Source organism: Topomyia yanbarensis, chromosome 1 (genome assembly GCF_030247195.1).
Source record: "Topomyia yanbarensis strain Yona2022 chromosome 1, ASM3024719v1, whole genome shotgun sequence".
In the NCBI taxonomy this organism is placed as follows: Eukaryota; Metazoa; Arthropoda; class Insecta; order Diptera; family Culicidae; genus Topomyia; species Topomyia yanbarensis.
The window spans coordinates 94,383,978-94,402,647 of NC_080670.1; the positions used below are offsets into that span (position 1 = coordinate 94,383,978).

Below are 18,670 nucleotides of genomic sequence, written 5' to 3' on the forward strand. Positions count from 1 at the left end.
GTCTTATGGCCTTTGACTGGGGTAGTCCAGCTTAATTTGGTGAACGGTATTGCTTTGCTGTATTCTTATGTACGTATTTTGTAATCTTCAAAAAATAGTCAATTGATCCGCTTAGGACCGGGAAAACGTGAGGATCAGTATTTGAAATTTGTGTTGATGGCAATGGTTGAAGTAAATGAAGATTTTCTACAGTATTGAACAGTCTAGGGAACATTGCATTTCTCAATCTTTGTCGCATTCTACCTCCGACTATATATAGTGGTGCCTGCTTATGGGGGAGCCTGATGGTATTCCGTATAATATGGAACATGTTTTTTGTTAAGTCTATTTGGTAAGGCACAGTATTATGAAAGCTTGAAGGTACCAATTTTTGCATTTTTCGTTTCATCCTTAAAACTAGAGGACTACAATATGAAATAATTTGAAAACTACAATTGGAAACCTTTTTTAATCCAGTTAGTGGTGCAATTGTGCCTTTCTTATTTATCCAAACTATGATTCTATGACTAGTTATGTTCAATATAATTGTGAAAGAGTGTGAAACCTTATTATTGCACACGTCATCTACATATAAGCGCTAGGCAGCCACGAACCTGATGAGCTACGTGTTGACGCTGGAATATTTAGAACATAAAAATATACCCCCTGCCTTCTTTGGTATGCGAGAGGGATATAATGGTTGAGGGTGTGAGGAAGTAGGTGGAGAATAATCTGAGGAAAGCGCTATCGGGTAGTGGAGGTGTACCCTTGATCACTTACTACGCTCTGGTGCGAGTCGGCACCACACATGCAGTACAGAGACCTCCGAGAATGAGAAAAAAGAGAGAGGGCTTTAGATATTTATTGTTTTTATAAAGAGATAGATGAGCGACACATAGGGGAGATCGTGGCTTGCCATAACATCCCGAACCGGAACCGTAGACTGTGTTCTCGGGTCCAAAGGGAATCCTTTAGTCAAAACCTGGTAGAGCTATTCTCGGTGCACTCCCACACAATATGTTCGATATCGTGAGAGCCGTCGTCACATTATTCCCCAATCACGACTCCATACCCTCGAGCCCCAAAGAAAGGTAATCTGGAAAGATATTTAAGATAAAGTACTTAGTAGTTGCCGTTTCCCCAAAAAACACGATGTGTGCTTCCCATGTTTAAGCGAACGAATAGCCTCCATGCAGCCGAGGTTATCCGAAATAACGAAGTTACTGTATGCGGGTGTCAATGACCCCGAGGGTATACGGAATAGCACCAAGTTGCCAAGTAGGTGTTGCTGAAAACAGTACATGCAGAAGAAGTGGGTTCGGTTGGAGTCGTAACATAAACGGTTAATATTCTGCGCCATGTAGTTAAAGTCCAAGAATAATGGAAGAACGCCGGACAGAACTTCGAGACTCATCGTATGGGCGATATGCAAACAATATGTTACTCCCTACCCTAGGTGGACGAGTTTGACGGTATTGCAAATATTATCAAGCATATGTGTGCATCAGTTTTAACAGTTTTTTCTGACAGACAACTGCTTTAAGATGGTTATTGCATTACGCCTCGATAGTGGTGCATCGAGGAGACCAAAAGGGTTCATAGGCCTTTTTAAGTTTTATGTTTTTTCATACTCTGCGCCAGCCCAAACTAAAGTCAACCAACAGCCTGTGCACACCGGCGTAGTCGACTGGCGACTCGCCGTGGATTGACTTTTCCTGTGGGTTGTGTTTGCAAACATTGTTTTAAAGCTTAAGGGCAGTGTTTGTGGGCACGGCTCGCGGTGGGGGTCATTGTGTGTCGATTTCTTCATCGTGCACAAGCCAATTAATTACTTAAATAAATGTATAAGTTGAAACCTATTAGTTAGTTTTTAGTATTAGCGTACAATTGTTATGTGCTAGTCGTATGTCTATTTGAGTGGGACATGGTTATATGAAAAAAAAAAAAATAAAATTTGGCTCCGAGTAACTTTTTGGGTCCCATTTAGCACCCAGAACAACTCTGCAAATTTTTAGCTCGATCGGTGATACTATATTTTTGCGCCCACGGTTTAAAGTTCACATGGGATTTCGCATGGGAAAATTGCCTTTTGCAAATTAATTCTTCCAAGAGTCGCCCGTTATCTCCTAAAAATAAACGGATGTCTGATTTTTATAGGAAATTTGTCAAGGAAACAAAGCCTAGAAGACTGTAAAACGATCTGATGCTTGTGGAAAAAGTTATTAAGCAAAAACCGATTGATGCCCTGAAGATTGATGAAAATTTCACTTTTCATAGCATCACTGCTTCTGACGGTTTTATTATATACAAAAATTTTAACTTTCTCTTATTATGTACAAAAGAAGTCTCAATTTATCCCTAAAAAAGTGGCCAAATAGTATAGATAAACGATTTAGATACTAGGAGGATTAAAACAAAATTGCGTATAATTGGACAACCAACAGCAGTGGTGCTAGAAAAAATGAATATTTTATCAATCGTCAGAGGATCGGTTTCTTCTTAATAACTTTTTTCTCAAGCATCAGATCGTTTCCTGGTTTTCGAGATTTTTTTTCTTTGTTAAATTTCCTATACAAGCCACATAACGATTAATTTTTAGGAAGTAATGGGCGACTCCTGGAGGAATTATTTTGTAAAAGTTAACTTTTCCATACAAAATCCCATGTAAACTTTAAACAGTGGGCGCAAAAATATAGTTTCACCGATCGAGCTAAGAATTTGAACAGTTGTTCTAGGACCCAAATGGTACTTAAAAAGTTGCTCGGAGCTGGAATCTATTTTTGTCCCACCCTAATGTCTATCTGTGCATGACTTCGTCTGAGTATTTGTGACAGCTTGGTCAGAAATGGCGTATATGATAAAATAGTGGCCAAACGCAGAACTGGCGTATATGATAGAATAGTGGGTAGATCTGGTGTTCAATTTGTGCATTCTATTCTATTCATTTGGAAAGATCGTATTGGATAAATAAGGGTACAATTAATTTACCGACGCTCGTCAATCATCCATTTCCGGTCAGTATAGCATGATGAAATCCTAACAGAATGTAATTGTCGTTAATGGTAAATAAACATCGTTTGGGGGCATTTAGACGAGTTAACCCATTCATGCCCATGTTGTTTGTGGACAAGAACGTTTTTAAACAGTTATAACTTTTGATTGAGGCAAGATTTGTTCACAAAAACAAATAAGGCTAATAAATGTGTCTTTCATTTGAGTATTAACAGTTACAAGGATCAGCTCCAGAACTAAAGTTATTGCAATTAGGTAATACTTTCATGGAAATATTTAAGAGATGGCACTGCGTCAGTGGTGGTTATAGTGAATTTAAATGTATGGGAAAGATATTAAAACTTGGGATTTTGGAGAAACTATAATATTGTGGTTGTAAAATGAATACACATTTGATGCAGAAAAAATATGGGAACAGTTTGTAGAAGTTTATTTAGATACTTACTTGAAAATGTTCATATAAAATATACAAAAACTGTTTGCGCCCATACATTTTACTCATTGGTTTCCACCAAGAAAAGTTGAAACTCTTTCTCTCACAACTCTCTGTTTCACTCGTTTTGACAGCAGATTCCCTGCTCATCGCAATCGGAATGTTTTCTTTTAGAATTTAAGCGCAAATGTAACAACCGATTCGAAAACCGATTCATTCAGGATGGGTTGTTGCCTTCGGTTGGATCATAAATCAGCCCATATTCCAAATCTCATTCCGAATGTAATTTACTGGGATGCGAATATGTTATGGTACGGACATCTATGTGTCGTCATAAAGAAGTTCTAGTTTCATGTATATTGCCGCAAGATGTTTAAAATATGGAAAAGCGCACCCTATCATATAACATAAGCAGAAACGACATAAACTACTCAATTAGTCTGATTGGATTCCGATGGAGCAGTGCTACCAGGGACAGTTTACGTTGACGTATATCTTCGTTATGTTGCCTGGGAAAATGTTATGGTATGGGAAAAATCATTTCACGAAACGATCAATTTGAAATTATCCACCAACATGCTCTTACTGTGAAACCCGATCTCGGCAACCCTTCTTGTGCAGAGTTACGCGTTCATGTGAAAGCGAGAAGCAAAACACAAAACTGAAAAAAGTATCAGCGCCCGGCTATGATTCATTCTCCATCGCATACGTAGTGTTTTGAATGAAAGCAGAAAGGATCGCAAATGAATGCATTCTTTCATTCACAAAGATTCATTTCAAAACATTCACCGGATCGTTCTAATAAAAAAAAACTTGTCGTTCTTATTTATAGACCTATGAAATTTTCACTTGGTGATCTCTTATTGTTGAGAAAGTAGTTTGCAATGTGCTGGTGAAAAAAATAACTTCTTAAAACGATTCCGTGCATATCACAATATCAATTTCAAGTGGATTGTAGTGCAATCTACTTCTCAACATTGATTATAGTGTACATTTGCACTATAAAGTTGACCTAACCCAACCAGAGAATACAATGTCACATTCATTTGTGAACTAAAAGTTGATTCACTTGTGAATGTTATATTCAATCTGCGTATGAAGAACACGATCTTCTTCATTCAACATAGTACGTGTCATTCTTTTACCTGGCTCACATCTTCGGAAGTTCATCTCTACCTACGTTCAGATGTGTTCTTTTGGAGAGTTTTAGTCGGATCGTGAATGAACGACTGGCTGCTGTCAAAGCAATGAACGGATTCGCCAAGAACCACGCGAATGAATGATAATTTCCATCCCTGGTTGCAATATTATTCAAAACTGATAAAACTTATCAATTTATACTGTCTTCGGCTACTGTTAAAGCTAGAAAAACCGCTCCGTCTGGCAACACTAAATATGATCCACAAGACGAGGATCACTTGATCTTGCTTCATCGCAACTATATTGTATATCCATTTCATTGCCCTTATCAAGAATAGGTAGTAGATAATTAAGATAGCACTAGGCACGATCACCCATCGCTCGGGATCGATCGTGATCTATATTCATCACACTGACCCATCGTATCGCAATGAATACGAGGGCAGTATCAGTATCAGTTACACTACGCATCCGTTTGCATCGTACATTCTTTACAAAGAATAAATTAGTAGAGCTTAAATATACTTTGTCTTTCACAAATAAAGTGCATATTTTTTCGGATTAAAAGAAGTGGTGTTTCTAAGGCGAACAACCAAAACTTTCCGGCATCTACGAGTAACCCGTCATTATAAATAGTCGCATGTGCACGATCGCGATTAAGTGCCTGAACATTCAGTTTCTGTAGTGCCATTTCGACAAATCGCCAACGGTACCGGTAAGACTTTAAACATTTTTTGGTCCTTCGAGCCGGATCCTTTGATCCAGAGGACCGTTGGGCGACAGTTTTAGTGGTACAATAGACATTTTTTTTTTTTCTTAAAATACGTTTATTTAGGCCCAAATGCTGTAGCTTAACGAGGCCGATAATTCATTTTTTTTATATTACATGTCACATGTTAGTGGGGGAAGGGAAAGCCGTATTTAGGGGCGGCTTGCTCCCCTCTTATGTAAGTAAAGGAAAAAGGTAGGAAGTGGGATACATATTGTGTAATTGACATCGTCGTTTGCTGATTGATCATTGTGGCGGATATGCACACTTTGTTGTAGTGTTGTAGTTTCCAGCCTGTAATCGCAGGGGCGAGGGGAGGGTCGATATTTCGGATAATTATTGGCACTCTATATCATCTGCATGTGCGGTATGTCATGATGTTCTGGATAGACGGTTATCAAGAAGAGTGTGCACCGAAGACTCGTGAAGCAATGCCATATTGTAGATACAGGGATAGGTTGGTGAGATTCTACTGTGAATGAGAGAGGGTAAAATGTATTAAACTTGGACATCAATGGTTTTCAAAAAGATATAGATAAGAAAAATATAGGGGTGGTCACGGCTTGCCAGGACGTCCCGGACTGGCACATAGGGTGATCTACCTCGGGCCCGAAGGGAATCTATTAGTTGGGACCTGGCAACACAGTACTCTGCGCACAGCCAAACAACATGCTCGATGTCGTGATAGCCGTTCTCACAAACACAATGATTATTTTCAGCAAGCCCTATACGACGGAGATGCGCGTCAAACGAGTAATGGTTGGACATGATCCTTGACATCGTACGAATAAAGTCCCGGTTCACATCCAACCCCTTAAACCAAGCATTCGTTGATACCTTCGGGATAATGGAATGTAGCCACCGTCCCAGATGCCCATTGCTCCATGAGGTTTGCCAACTATCGAGCATCCTCTGACGAGAGATACTGAAAAATTCGTTGAAGCAAATTGGTCTTTCGTAAGTGTCGCCTTCTAATGCGCCCACCTTGGCTAAAGAGTCCGCCTTCTCATTGCCCGCAATAGAACAATGTGACGGGACCCAAACCAAGGTAATCTGGTAAGATTTTTCAGATAAAGCACTCAGATATTCCCGTATTTTCCCCAGGAAATACGGTGAGTGCTTTCCAGGCTTCGCCGCACGGATGGCCTCAATGGAGCTGAGACTATCCGAAACGATGAAGTAATGGTCTGAGGGCAGGGTGTCAATGATCCCGAGAGTATACTGAATGGCAGCTAATTCTGCGACGTAAATTGAAGCAGGATCATTGAGTTTGAATGAGGCAGCAAGATTTTCGTTGAAGATACCGAAGCCTGTGGACCCGTCGAGAATTGATCCGTCAGTGTAGAACATTTTGGCGCAGTCGACTTGATGGTATTTGTTATAGAAAATATTTGGGACCACTTGTGGGCGAATATGATCCGGAATTCCACAAATCTCTTCCTTCATGGATGTATCGAAAAATACAGTTGGATCAGAAGTATCTAAGAGATGAGCACGGTTGACGTTATATGTAGATGAATTGATGTTCTGTGCCATGTAATCGAAGTACAAGGACATGAATCGGGTCTGAGAATTAAGCTCGACAAGCCTTTCGCAATTTGCAATCACCAATGGGTTCAGAATATCGCATCGAATGAGCAATCGATATGAGAGGTCCCAGAATCGATTTTTCAGCGGAAGAACGCCCGCCAGCACTTCGAGACTCATCGTATGGGTCGAGTGCATGCAACCCAAGGCAATACGCAAGCAACGATACTGGATTCGCTCCAGTTTGATGAAGTGTATGTTCGCAGCGGAGCGAAAGCAGAAACATCCGTACTCCAACACTGATAATATCGTTGTTTGGTACAACCTGATTAGGTCTCCTGGATGGGCACCCCACCATGTTCCAGTTATTGTACGGAAAAAGTTGATCCTTTGTTGGCACTTCTGTTTCAGATACCTAATGTGACATCCCCAGGTACCTTTAGAGTCGAACCATACCCCGAGATATTTGAATGTTGAAGCCTGAGCAATAGTTTGATCCATTAATTGAAGCTGTAGTTGCGCTGGTTCACGCTTTCTAGAAAATACGACTAGCTCAGTTTTCTCCGTGGAGAACTCGATACCCAGTTGGAGAGCCCATGCAGACAAATTGTCCAAGGTATCTTGCAGTGGTCCTTGCAAGTCGACGGCTTTAGGACCTGTAATAGAGACCACACCGTCATCTGCAAGCTGCCTTAGCGTGCAGGAATTGACAAGACATTCGTCAATGTCATTCACGTAAAAATTGTAGAGGAGAGGGCTTAGACATGAGCCCTGGGGAAGGCCCATGTAGCTAAATCGTGATGTCGATAAATCGCCATGCGAGAAATGCATTTGTTTTTCAGACAACAGGTTTAGCAAAAAGTTATTTAAAATTGGCGAAAGACCATGCTGGTGCAACTTCTCATAAAGAATGTTGATCGAAACTGAATCGAAAGCCCCCTTAATATCCAAGAATACTGATGCCATCTGCTCTTTGTTAGCATATGCCATTTGAATTTCTGTTGAGAGCAACGCAAGGCAATCGTTCGTCCCTTTGCCTTTGCGGAAGCCAAATTGTGTATCTGACAGTAAGCCATTTGTTTCGACCCAATTGTCGAGCCGAAACAGGATCATTTTCTCGAACAACTTCCGGATACAGGACAGCATTGCAATCGGACGATACGAATTGTGGTTGGAGGCTGGTTTTCCTGGTTTTTGGATGGCGATGACCCTCACCTGTCTCCAGTCATGTGGGACAATGTTACCCTCAAGAAACCTATTAAATAAATTCAACAAGCGTCTTTTGGCAGAGTCTGGCAGATTCTTCAATAAGTTGAATTTAATTCTATCTGGCCCCGGGGCTTTATTGTTACATGATAAGAGAGCAAGTGAGAACTCCACCATCGTAAACGGTGTTTCGTTCGCGGTATTGTAAGGCGACGCGGCGCGGTAGATTTTCTGTGCCGGGGCGGAATCCGGACATACCTTCTTGGCGAAATCGAATATCCAACGGTTTGAATATTCCACGCTCTCGTTAGTACTGTTTCGGTTTCGCATACGTCGGGCCGTGCCCCAAAGAGTGCTCATCGATGTTTCTCTTGTTAACCCGTCGACAAACCGGCGCCAGTAACTGCGTTTCTTAGCTTTCATTAAATTTTTCATTCGCTTTTCTAATATCGCGTACACTCGATAACTAGCAACTAACCCGTCGTTCCGGAAGGTTTTATACGCGGCAGCTTTCTCCGCGTACACGTCTGAGCACTCTTTGTCCCACCACGGGTTGGGAGAACGTTTTTGGGTGTTCACGTCGGGTACTCGTTTCGTCTGAGTTTGAATCGCGCTATCGAGAATCGAGTTGGACAAAAACTTATATTCTTCTTCCGGGGGAAGTATCTGTGTTGAATCGATAGTTTTGGATATCTCAGCAGCGTAGCTCTTCCAATCAATGTTTCGTGTGAGGTCATAGGGAACATTGATTGGTGTCGATGGTCTTGAACCAGTGGTGATTGCAATTACAATTGGTAAGTGGTCACTACCGTGGGGATCAGATATTACCTTCCACTTGCAATCTAACCGTAGTGATGTCGAGCATAAAGATATGTCCAGTGCACTTGCTTGCGCAGGTGGTCTAGGAATTCGTGTCATTTCCCCTGTGTTCAGAATTGTCATATTGAAGTTGTCACAAAGGTCTTGAATTGTCGAAGATCGATTATCGTCGTATAGACAGCCCCACCCCGTACCGTGAGAGTTAAAGTCTCCAAGAAGCAGGCGGGGCGAGGGAAGGTGTTCAATCACGTTGGAGAATCTTCGATATCCCATCATGGCCCTAGGAGGAATGTAAATAGAAGCAATGCAAAGATCTTTGCCTTTGATTGTTGTTTGACAAGCGACAACTTCAATGCCTGGCGTCGAAGGGAGGTTGATTCGATTGAAGGAGTAGCACTTTTTGATCCCTAAAAGTACCCCCCCATATGAGTCTTCTCGATCCAAGCGGATAATGTTAAAATCGTGGAAGTTGAGGTTTATATTAGAAGTTAGCCATGTTTCACATAGGGAAAATGCATCACAATGATTGTAATTTAGCAAGTGTTTTAATGAATCAATTTTGGGGATAATACTTCTGCAGTTCCACTGTAAAACAGTGATCAGATCCCTAATTCCGTCTAATAAGTTAGCCATCGAAGGATACGATCGCTGTAAGGAGGGGCCATTGTTCAGTCAACTGTTTTAAAAATGTTCTTACTGTTGGTAGAATAGCAACCAGCAAGCTTTTCATAGGATCGGTAATGTTGAAAGCTGTGAATATCCAGTCCACAATGTCAGAAAATTTAAGGAATCCCGTTTTAGGTTGAGTTTCTGACTGTAAAATTGGAGCACTTGGGATTTTTGGTGCCCCGGGGAGTGCTGGGAACTCCTGGTTGTATCTCAATTTCCCAAAACCAGGAGGTATTATCTTCGGATTTGTACCAGCACTTCCAGTTGATGAATTATTTTTATTTTGTACCCTTGTTTGGGACAACCTAGGACCCTTACGAGGAAGTTCAGGTGAGTTTTGATTAGGTCTTTTCCTAGAGTTTCCAAGCGGAGCCAAAGAATGCCCCTCGCAAGGGTCGTTAGAGGCGTTATCGTCAGTTGGCAAGAGAGCGAATGGGTTTTCGGAGATAAGTGGAACAGCTCTTTTAAGCATTTCTGCGTAAGAGCGTCTGGAGCGATCTTTGGCGGATCGCTTCAGTTTATCCGCGCGAAGTTTGTACGTTGGGCATGTCAAAAGTGCATGCGGATTCTCCCCACAGTAAACACACTTCTCAGCGGGCCTACTGCAAGTATCATCCGCATGGCGTTCCCCACATTTACCGCACCGTTGCTTGTTGCTACAGTAGGTGGCCGTGTGACCTAGCTGCTTGCAATTGGAACAATTCATGACCCGCGGTACAAACAGGCGTACAGGTAGACGAGCTCCTCCCACTTCAACGTAGCTCGGAAGTGCAGATCCGGCGAAGGTTACGCGAAACGAGTCTGATGGATAGTAATTACCATCTTCGATGGACTTTGAATGCAATTGCTTGCACTCCAAAATCTTAACTGATTGAAGGTTAGGGTCCTTAAAGCGGCCAGCCCCATCATTCATCAGATCATCGACAGTTAGACCCGCATCACTTACCACACCGTCGATCTCCACATCACGAGAAGGGATGTAGACGCGATACTCCAGCGTAAAGAGGCTATTGCTAACGATATCATTGGCCTGTTTCAAGTCAGTAACGACTACGCGCAGTTTATCTGACTGAACCTTTTTAATCTCGGTTACGGCCGAGTAACGTTTTGTCAGCTCCCGTGCAACAGTTATGCTGTTTAACGGTTTATTTTTGGGCCGAAAGTATACCACCCAAGGACCAGCGGATCCATCCTGGTAAACCTTGACTCGGGGGGGCTGTGAGACATTGGGGGAAAGTGGGGGAAGTGGATCGACCATAACATTATCTGTCTCAGTATCAGATATACGTTCTTCTTCATAATATTCCTCTTCGGAGGGTGATCCTTCTGTTTGTTCCATTTTGTTGCGGGAGCAACACGCTCGACCGCACTGTTTAACTTAAATCAAAATAAAAAATCAAAAGCAATAAAAAGAAAAAAATCGATAAGAAAAGTAAAAAACGAAACACTTCACCAGTTGGTTCCTGACGAGCTGGTAGGTGAATTGATCCTTCGTTTCTTTTATCCGTCACCCGCGTGACCTTCACACAGTAGAGCTGATATAGCTCGTCTAAACAAAGCCGTCTTTCAGGCAAGAAAAATGTTTAGTAACGCACTTCACTGCACTACTTTAACTGATATCGCAGGTAACAATTATCACTCGCGGGACTGTTTATTAGTAATGCTTTACTGCAGCCTCTGCCACAGCAAGCACCTTCGTACCACCGAAAAAACTAAACCACACCGGAGAGAACAAAAAGCACTTGTTTCCCGGTACAAAGTTGGGTTACGAATGACACAATAGACATTGTGACCGCGTGGAAGTGAGACAATAGGGATCTTTAATTTGGAAAAATTGTGCCAGTTTTTCATATGTATTGGTAGCGGGTGTCCTTACGAGTACACTCATATCATTCTTAAACCTTAATTATTCCTTTATGATTTTTAAATTAAAAAAAAACCAAATTAAACTCAACCAGCAAACTGACAGTTGTCCTACTAAATGACGTATCTGCAAATATCTCGTTCGCCTCATTGTTAACCGGGACAGCACCCCACACAGCATGATCTGGTACTTTGTCAATCCGCTAGCAACCTGCCATCCCAAGTTTCATCTGCAAACTATGGTAGATCTGATAAGGCAACCTATAGGATCGTGCAAGTCGCATGGGTTTGGATGTGTTATTGTCCTAAAAGGAAACAAACTAAAAAATGTTTTTTTCAATAGTTTCGGGCCAAAAAATTGAAAAAGGACTGAGATATTAACTCACGGTACTAATCTGCATCAGAATATGCCTTAACCCGCACACCCCTAAAGATCCCTATAGTGCCGGTTTGGAACAATAGTGACGTCAGTTAATCCGCCATCGCAATTGTGGTTTCAACGCACTTGGCTGAAAACCGCCATTGTACCAAACGGAACGGGACGGCGGAGAGCGACGGAGAGCTAAGTGCACAGGGCTTCGGATCGCTTGGAAGGCTCACTTCGACACACGGAGGAACCAGGATCAACATCTGAACCAAGAAAAAGGGAAGTACTGTTGCATGTGATCTGTGGTGGCGTCATGCATGAGACGTGCACCGATGAGTAGGGTGGTTCGTAAAAATAAAATAGTGGAGATAAATAGATTTTTCCTTTGCATGCAAATTTTGTGATCCCTGAGTTTGAGATTGACGGTTGGTCTTGGTTCTGCTGGCATTTTTTTTTTTTGGCTTGTTACTCATCTGGTTGGTTCTCCTCGCTGCAGTCAATTTTATTGGGTTGTTCAGTCTTCTGTCACCTCGGGGACGTCGAGTAGAGTCGCGGTTTGCGGTGTTCGAGTGAAAAGGTGAAGTGTAAAAAGTGAATGACATTAATAAACTTTGAAGTGCAGTGTAGTAGTGATATTAATTGAAAATAGTACGAGAGTGAATTAAATAAAAATGTCCAGTGAACTAAAAGATTTGAAACGGCAGGAGCGACAGTTACAAAGCACATTCAACGGCGCAAAGCAGTTTTTGCTAAAATTCAAACCAGAAAGGCATGCCGGTCACGTTGATAGTCGATTAGAGCTGCTGGAAGCCGCGATGAAGAAATTTTACTCGGTGCGAAGAAAAATCGAGTTGTTAGCTGACGAAGACGATGATAAGGAAGCATTCGATACCAAGGAAACACCAGGAGATCGTGCTGCTCGTGTTGAAGCTCTTGCTCAAAGGCGCGAAGCCGACAATTTTCAGATTCTTCAGAACGCCGAAGACCTTTACTGTGAGCTGAAGTCATCGCTGCAGTCCCTGAGACCAGGAACATCAATACCGGTCCCAGCTGACGTTTTGCCAGCTCCAGCACAGGCTCCTTCTTGTTCGTTGTCGCGAGTAAAGTTACCCGAAATTCGCTTACCTAGTTTCGGAGGCAAAACTAGCGACTGGGTCACCTTCCGTGACATGTTTCTGAGCCTTATTCATCGCAACGATCAATTGAGTGCAATCGATAAATTTTCGTACCTGCGATCGTCGCTGGTTGGTGAAGCTTTGCAAGAGATTGGCACGATAGATATATCTGTAGCCAACTACTCGATCGCATGGGATTTGTTCAAGAAGCGTTATGAAAACCGTAATTTGATAGTTAAAGCCCATCTCGATGCCTTGTTTGCCATTGAACCAATAAAGCGTGAGCATTACGATGCATTGAGCCAACTTATTAGTGAATTTGATCGTAACCTTCAGATGTTGGAGAAAGTTGGAGAAGATCCGTCCCAGTGGAGCACAATTTTAGCTCACATGATGTGCTCCAGATTAGATCAATCAACCTTGCGCCATTGGGAGGCACATTATAGTTCGAAGGAAGTCCCCACATACGATGCTTTGATGACGTTTCTTCGGAATCAGTGTTCCGTTCTTCAATCTATAGCACCAGCAAAGCCTGTGCATTGTGAGATGAAAAAGCCCAAGTTTACTGTCACTCACACATCCGTGCAATCTTCTAATCGGTGCCCATTCAACATTCAAGTGTCAGAAGTTCATCAAAATGAAGGTGTCTGAGCGGTATGATATGGTGAAACGCTCTCGGTTGTGTTTTAACTGCCTGTCTCCTGCGCATCTAGTTCGATCCTGTACGAAGGGGTGTTGTCAGCATTGTCATCAGAAACATCATACTCTTCAACATTCTGGAGTAACCAACGGCGGAAGATCATCAGCGTCAATCCCGCAGAATGACTCCTCCGTCCCACGAGTACAGAATCGACCACAGACAACGAACACTCAACAAACACAGCCACAAGCCCAGAATCAAGCCACACTCACTCAGTACACTGGACCATCCACAAGCTCATTTCCCACTGCAAATACAAATTCGCATTCGCAATCACACCCACCACCCACCACAGATCGTACTCCCATTACAAACTCTTTACCCGCCAACATCTACACACCAAAACGTCAAGTTTTATTATCCACCGCGTTAGTGCGCGTGTCGGACATTTATGGCTACGCTCAATTAGCTAGAGCGCTCTTGGACTCTTGCTCAGAGTACTGTTTCATCACCACGACTCTTTTTCAAAAGTTAAAGTTGGCTGAGACTGCCAGCTACTTGTCCGTAGCAGGGATCGGTGGTTCTGTAGTCAAATCTACAAAGAGCGTAGAGGCTACAGTATCGCCTCGGTCATTGCACATTTCTTCGTATTCCGAGAAGGTGCAGCTGCACGTCTTGCCGAAGCTCACCTCCAAACTGCCTATGCAGGCAGGACTCTCGCCATTCCGGAAGGTGTTACGTTGGCAGATCCAAATTTCTGCGACCCCGGACCAATTGACCTCATCATTGGTGCTGAGTACTACTACGATCTGCTGCTGAAGGAAAAGATGAAGTTATCAGAAGACGGACCCACATTGCAAAAAACTGTCTTCGGATTTGTTGTGTCAGGACGCATACCCGGTAGCATTCTTGGAATCCCCAAAACTATTTCCCACACGTGTTCCTCTGTCGATCTTCGTGATCTCCTCGCGAAGTTTTGGGAATTAGAGTCCTGTAGCAGTAAAAGTACCTATTCTGTGGAAGAGACGACGTGTGAAGAGATTTTCGAACGAACGACCGTTCGCGATGCAGATGGAAGATTCGTCGTCACGCTTCCCAAGAAGGAGTACACCATCGAGCAAACGACACGTTGAAAAGATTGTATGGCGAGTTCATTCAGGAATATCTGTCCATGGGTCATATGCGAGAAATTGACCAAGAATATTGCGGTACACGGTCCTATTACATGCCTCATGCCGTATTGAAGCCCGATAGCACAACCACAAAGCTAAGGGTGGTATTCGACGGCTCTTGCCGTTCGTCGTTGGGATTATCCTTGAATGATGGACTGATGGTAGGGCCCGTCGTACAGGAGGACTTGCTGTCCATCATATTGCGTTTTCGTTTTTGGAGATTTGTGTTAGTAGCGGACATAGCTAAAATGTACCGTATGGTAAGAGTAGCAGATGCAGATCAATCACTTCAGCGGATCTTGTGGAGAAATTCACCGAACGAGTCAGTGAGAATTTTCCAGTTGACCACAGTCACATATGGCACCGCTTCCACGCCTTATCTCGCAACCAAGTGCTTTCAACGTCTTGCAAGTGATGGTGCAACCTCGCATAAAGCAGTAGCGAAGGTCATTGAGAAGGATTTTACGTCGACGACCTGTTGACGGGCACGGACAGCTTGGAAGAAGGAACCGTTCTCACATCAGATTTCATTGATCTTACGAGTTCGGCAGGGTTTGAGTTGCGCAAGTGGAGTTCCAATAGCTTTGAACTTCTTTCGTCTATTCCACCTCATCTCCGAGACGATCGTACCATACTGGAACTCGATTCGTCCAGATCCACAGTCAAAACGTTAGGGCTAATATGGGAGCCAGGCAACCACTGTTTTAGATTTGCTGTACCGCACTGGAGCACGGAGCCAATCATCACCAAACGTATAGTACTGGCCGACACAGCTCGTATCTTCGACCCTCTCGGTCTCATCGGTCCAATCATCGTACAGGCAAAAATTTTCCTCCAGGAACTTTGGAAGCTTAAATCGGATTGGGTCGATCCGTTACCGAAAGAGCTTCAGAACTTCTGGGTCGAGTATCGATTGAATCTATCCGCTCTCGACACACTCTCAGTTCCAAGATGGACGGGCTTCAGAAGTAACCTAGCTCCAACGGAAATCCACGAATTTTGCGACGCTTCAGAGGTAGCATACGGCGCATGTTTGTACCTTAGGTGTAAGTCAGTCGACGGGACAGTCACTGTTCGGTTGATTACATCCAAATCTCGAGTTGCGCCACTAGAAGATCTCACTCGGAAGAAAAAGAAACAATCCATCCCCAGATTGGAGCTTTCCTCAGCACTACTGCTTAGTTATCTCTATGAAAAGCTATGCAGTAGTTTCGAACCACCCGGCAAGGTATATTTTTGGACAGATTCCATGATAGTGAAGTGCTGGCTATCATCGTTACCTTCCCGGTGGCAAGCATTCTTTGCCAATCGTGTATCAGAAATACAGCATATCACTAAGAAGGCAGTGTGGAACCACATCGCCGGTGCAGACAATCCGGCAGATATCATTTCGCGGGGAATGACACCCACACAACTACAGTATCAGCCTCTGTGGTTTGAAGGCCCTCTGTGGGTATGTCGAGCACATTCTACATGGCCAGAGTCAGCAGTCATCCAGTCAGCGCTGGATAGTTCTCTTTTAGAAGAAAAACTATCTGCGTCACTTCCGGTTCAAACAAAGCCTCAAAGTGACATATTTTTGCTGAGATCCTCGTTCCCGGATTTCGTTCGGATAGTAGCATGGATTCGTCGCTTCGCTTACAATGCATTGCCTCGCAACCGCAGTAGCAGGCGTCTAGAACATTTGTCATCGACGGAATACAATGATGCTGTAACGATTTTGGTTCGAGTTGCTCAACACGAGAGCTTTCCTGAAGAAATAGCAGCTTTATCGAAAGGTGAACCAATAAAGTCATCATCTAAATTGCTCTCGTCAAATCCTCATTTAGTTGATGGTATTCTCCGCGTCGGCGGTCGATTAGCTCATGCACCAGTGTCAGAATATCGTAAGCATCCAATGATTCTTCACCATCAACACCCACTGGCAAAGCTGGTCATGGAGCATTATCATCGTAAACTGTTTCACGCCGGTCAGCAACTTCTCATAGCTTCGGTCAGAGAAAGGTTCTGGCCAACTCGCATTCGCGATTTAGCACGTTGGACCATCCATCGATGTGTTCAATGTTTTCGCAACAAACCCAAAGTCCACGAGCAGCTAATGGCTGATTTACCATCCGTTCGTGTCACTCCTGCAGCGGCATTCCTGAAAGTTGGAATCGATTTTTGCGGACCGTTCTACATTCGCTATCCAGTTCGTCGGAGTACGCCGGTGAAGTCCTTCGTATGCATTTTCGTTTGCCTAGCGACCAAGGCAGTCCACATGGAAGTCGTAGCAGATCTGTCAACGCAAGCATTTCTGGCGGCATTCAAACGCTTCGTAGCAGTCCGTGGCAAACCGCAACTAGTCATGTGTGACAATGCGACTAATTTCGTTGGGGCAAATCGGGAGCTCGAGGAACTCCGGCAGCAACTGTATAACCAGCAGTTTCAGCACGAAATTATCAAGTCATCGGAAGAAGAAGGAATAGATTTCAAATTCATCCCACCGCGCTCTCCGAATTTCGGCGGATTGTGGGAAGCGGCGGTTAAGTCCTTCAAAGGACATTTTCGCAAGACCATAGGAAGCAGACCGTTGACATACGATGAACTACACACCATTGTTCAGCAAGTGGCAGCGATTCTAAACTCTCGTCCATTGACACCCTTGAGTAACGATCCTAATGATTACACTGTACTGACCCCGGGACATTTTCTGGTGGGACGACCACTCACAGCGATTCCTGAACCAGATTTGCAAGAGATCCCCGAAAATCGACTCTCTCAGTGGCAACGTACGCAAGGATTCGTACAACAACTAAGGCGGAAATGGAAGACGCAATATCTGTCAGATTTGCATAACAGGACAAAGTGGACTCGACAACGCAACGACATCACAGTTGGAACGATGGTCCTAGTAAAGGAGGAAAACTTGCCTCCTCAGAAATGGCGGTTAGGTCGAGTTGCAGAACTGTTTACGGGCGAAGATGGAAACATTTGAGTTGTAGCTGTCCGGACCAAGGATGGCACCTTCAGAAGGAGTATCTCAACAAATTTGCGTCCTTCCAATACGGGACAACGACGAGAAGTCCCCTACGGAGGCGAACTGAATCCCTCCCAACGATGGTGCTGCGGCACCGCGGAGGTCTCTCAAGGGAGGTCCTCCGCATCCCAGTTAAGAATGTTCATACCCCATAGCCACCCCTGCATCTCTGTCCTGGTTTCCGGGGCAGTCGTCATCATTTTTGGTTGGTCAGTCCACACCAGTCCACCCCGTCAATCACCCTGGAAGAGTTGCCTTTGTGATGTCAAGCATGTTCTATCTACGATTTCGGTGCATGGTCTTGCTTATCTTCTAGTTACACAGCTTCATTATCGTCACAGCAACGCTGCAAGTTCATCAAATTTCGTACTCCGAGCAATGGGCCCGTTTCTCGGTTCGCTGTCAACGCAACGACAGGTCGTCAGATGGATTGATCACCCGTTCTTGAAGGCCAACGTCTACGCAGACGCAGCATTGTAGCAGTTTCAAGCAGCATGTGAACATCGTCATCCCCATCCGCCCGGCATACCAGTCGGCGACATCGCACAGTGGTTTAAAACGCGAAAAACGTGATCGTTTTGAATAACTTCGAAATGGTTCGTTAAAGCGATGTACAACCTTCGGAAGAATTTGTGACAATGGAACGCCCCTTCTTTCTAAATAAAAAATTGTTGATTGATCTAATGAGATGCAAAATTTATTTCTCGTATAATTAAAGATAGCGAGTTGAAGTATTCAGCAAAGTTGTAGTAAATTCATTTATAAGAAACTTTACCGAAGGTGGAAATGTCCTATCTTTAATGGTTTTTAAGGTATCGAGCATTATTTGAGAAAAGACCGGAAAAATCTTTTTTTTCATCATAACTTTTTTTCAAGATTTTTTAGAAGGCCACAATGTTCTACAGAACTGTCACAATTAATGAAATACATAATTTTTGTG

At 43.4% G+C, this 18,670-nt stretch overlaps 1 protein-coding gene across 1 annotated transcript; it reads left to right on the forward strand.

Moving 5' to 3' along the window:
- Window positions 1-14,959: 14,959 nt before the first annotated feature.
- Window positions 14,960-17,688, forward strand: LOC131696392 (uncharacterized). The gene is made up of 2 exons (XM_058984937.1): window positions 14,960-14,966; window positions 15,263-17,688. The coding sequence occupies exons 1-2, from the start codon at window positions 14,960-14,962 to the stop codon at window positions 17,686-17,688; spliced, it is 2,433 nt and encodes an 810-aa protein (XP_058840920.1).
- Window positions 17,689-18,670: the final 982 nt, after the last annotated feature.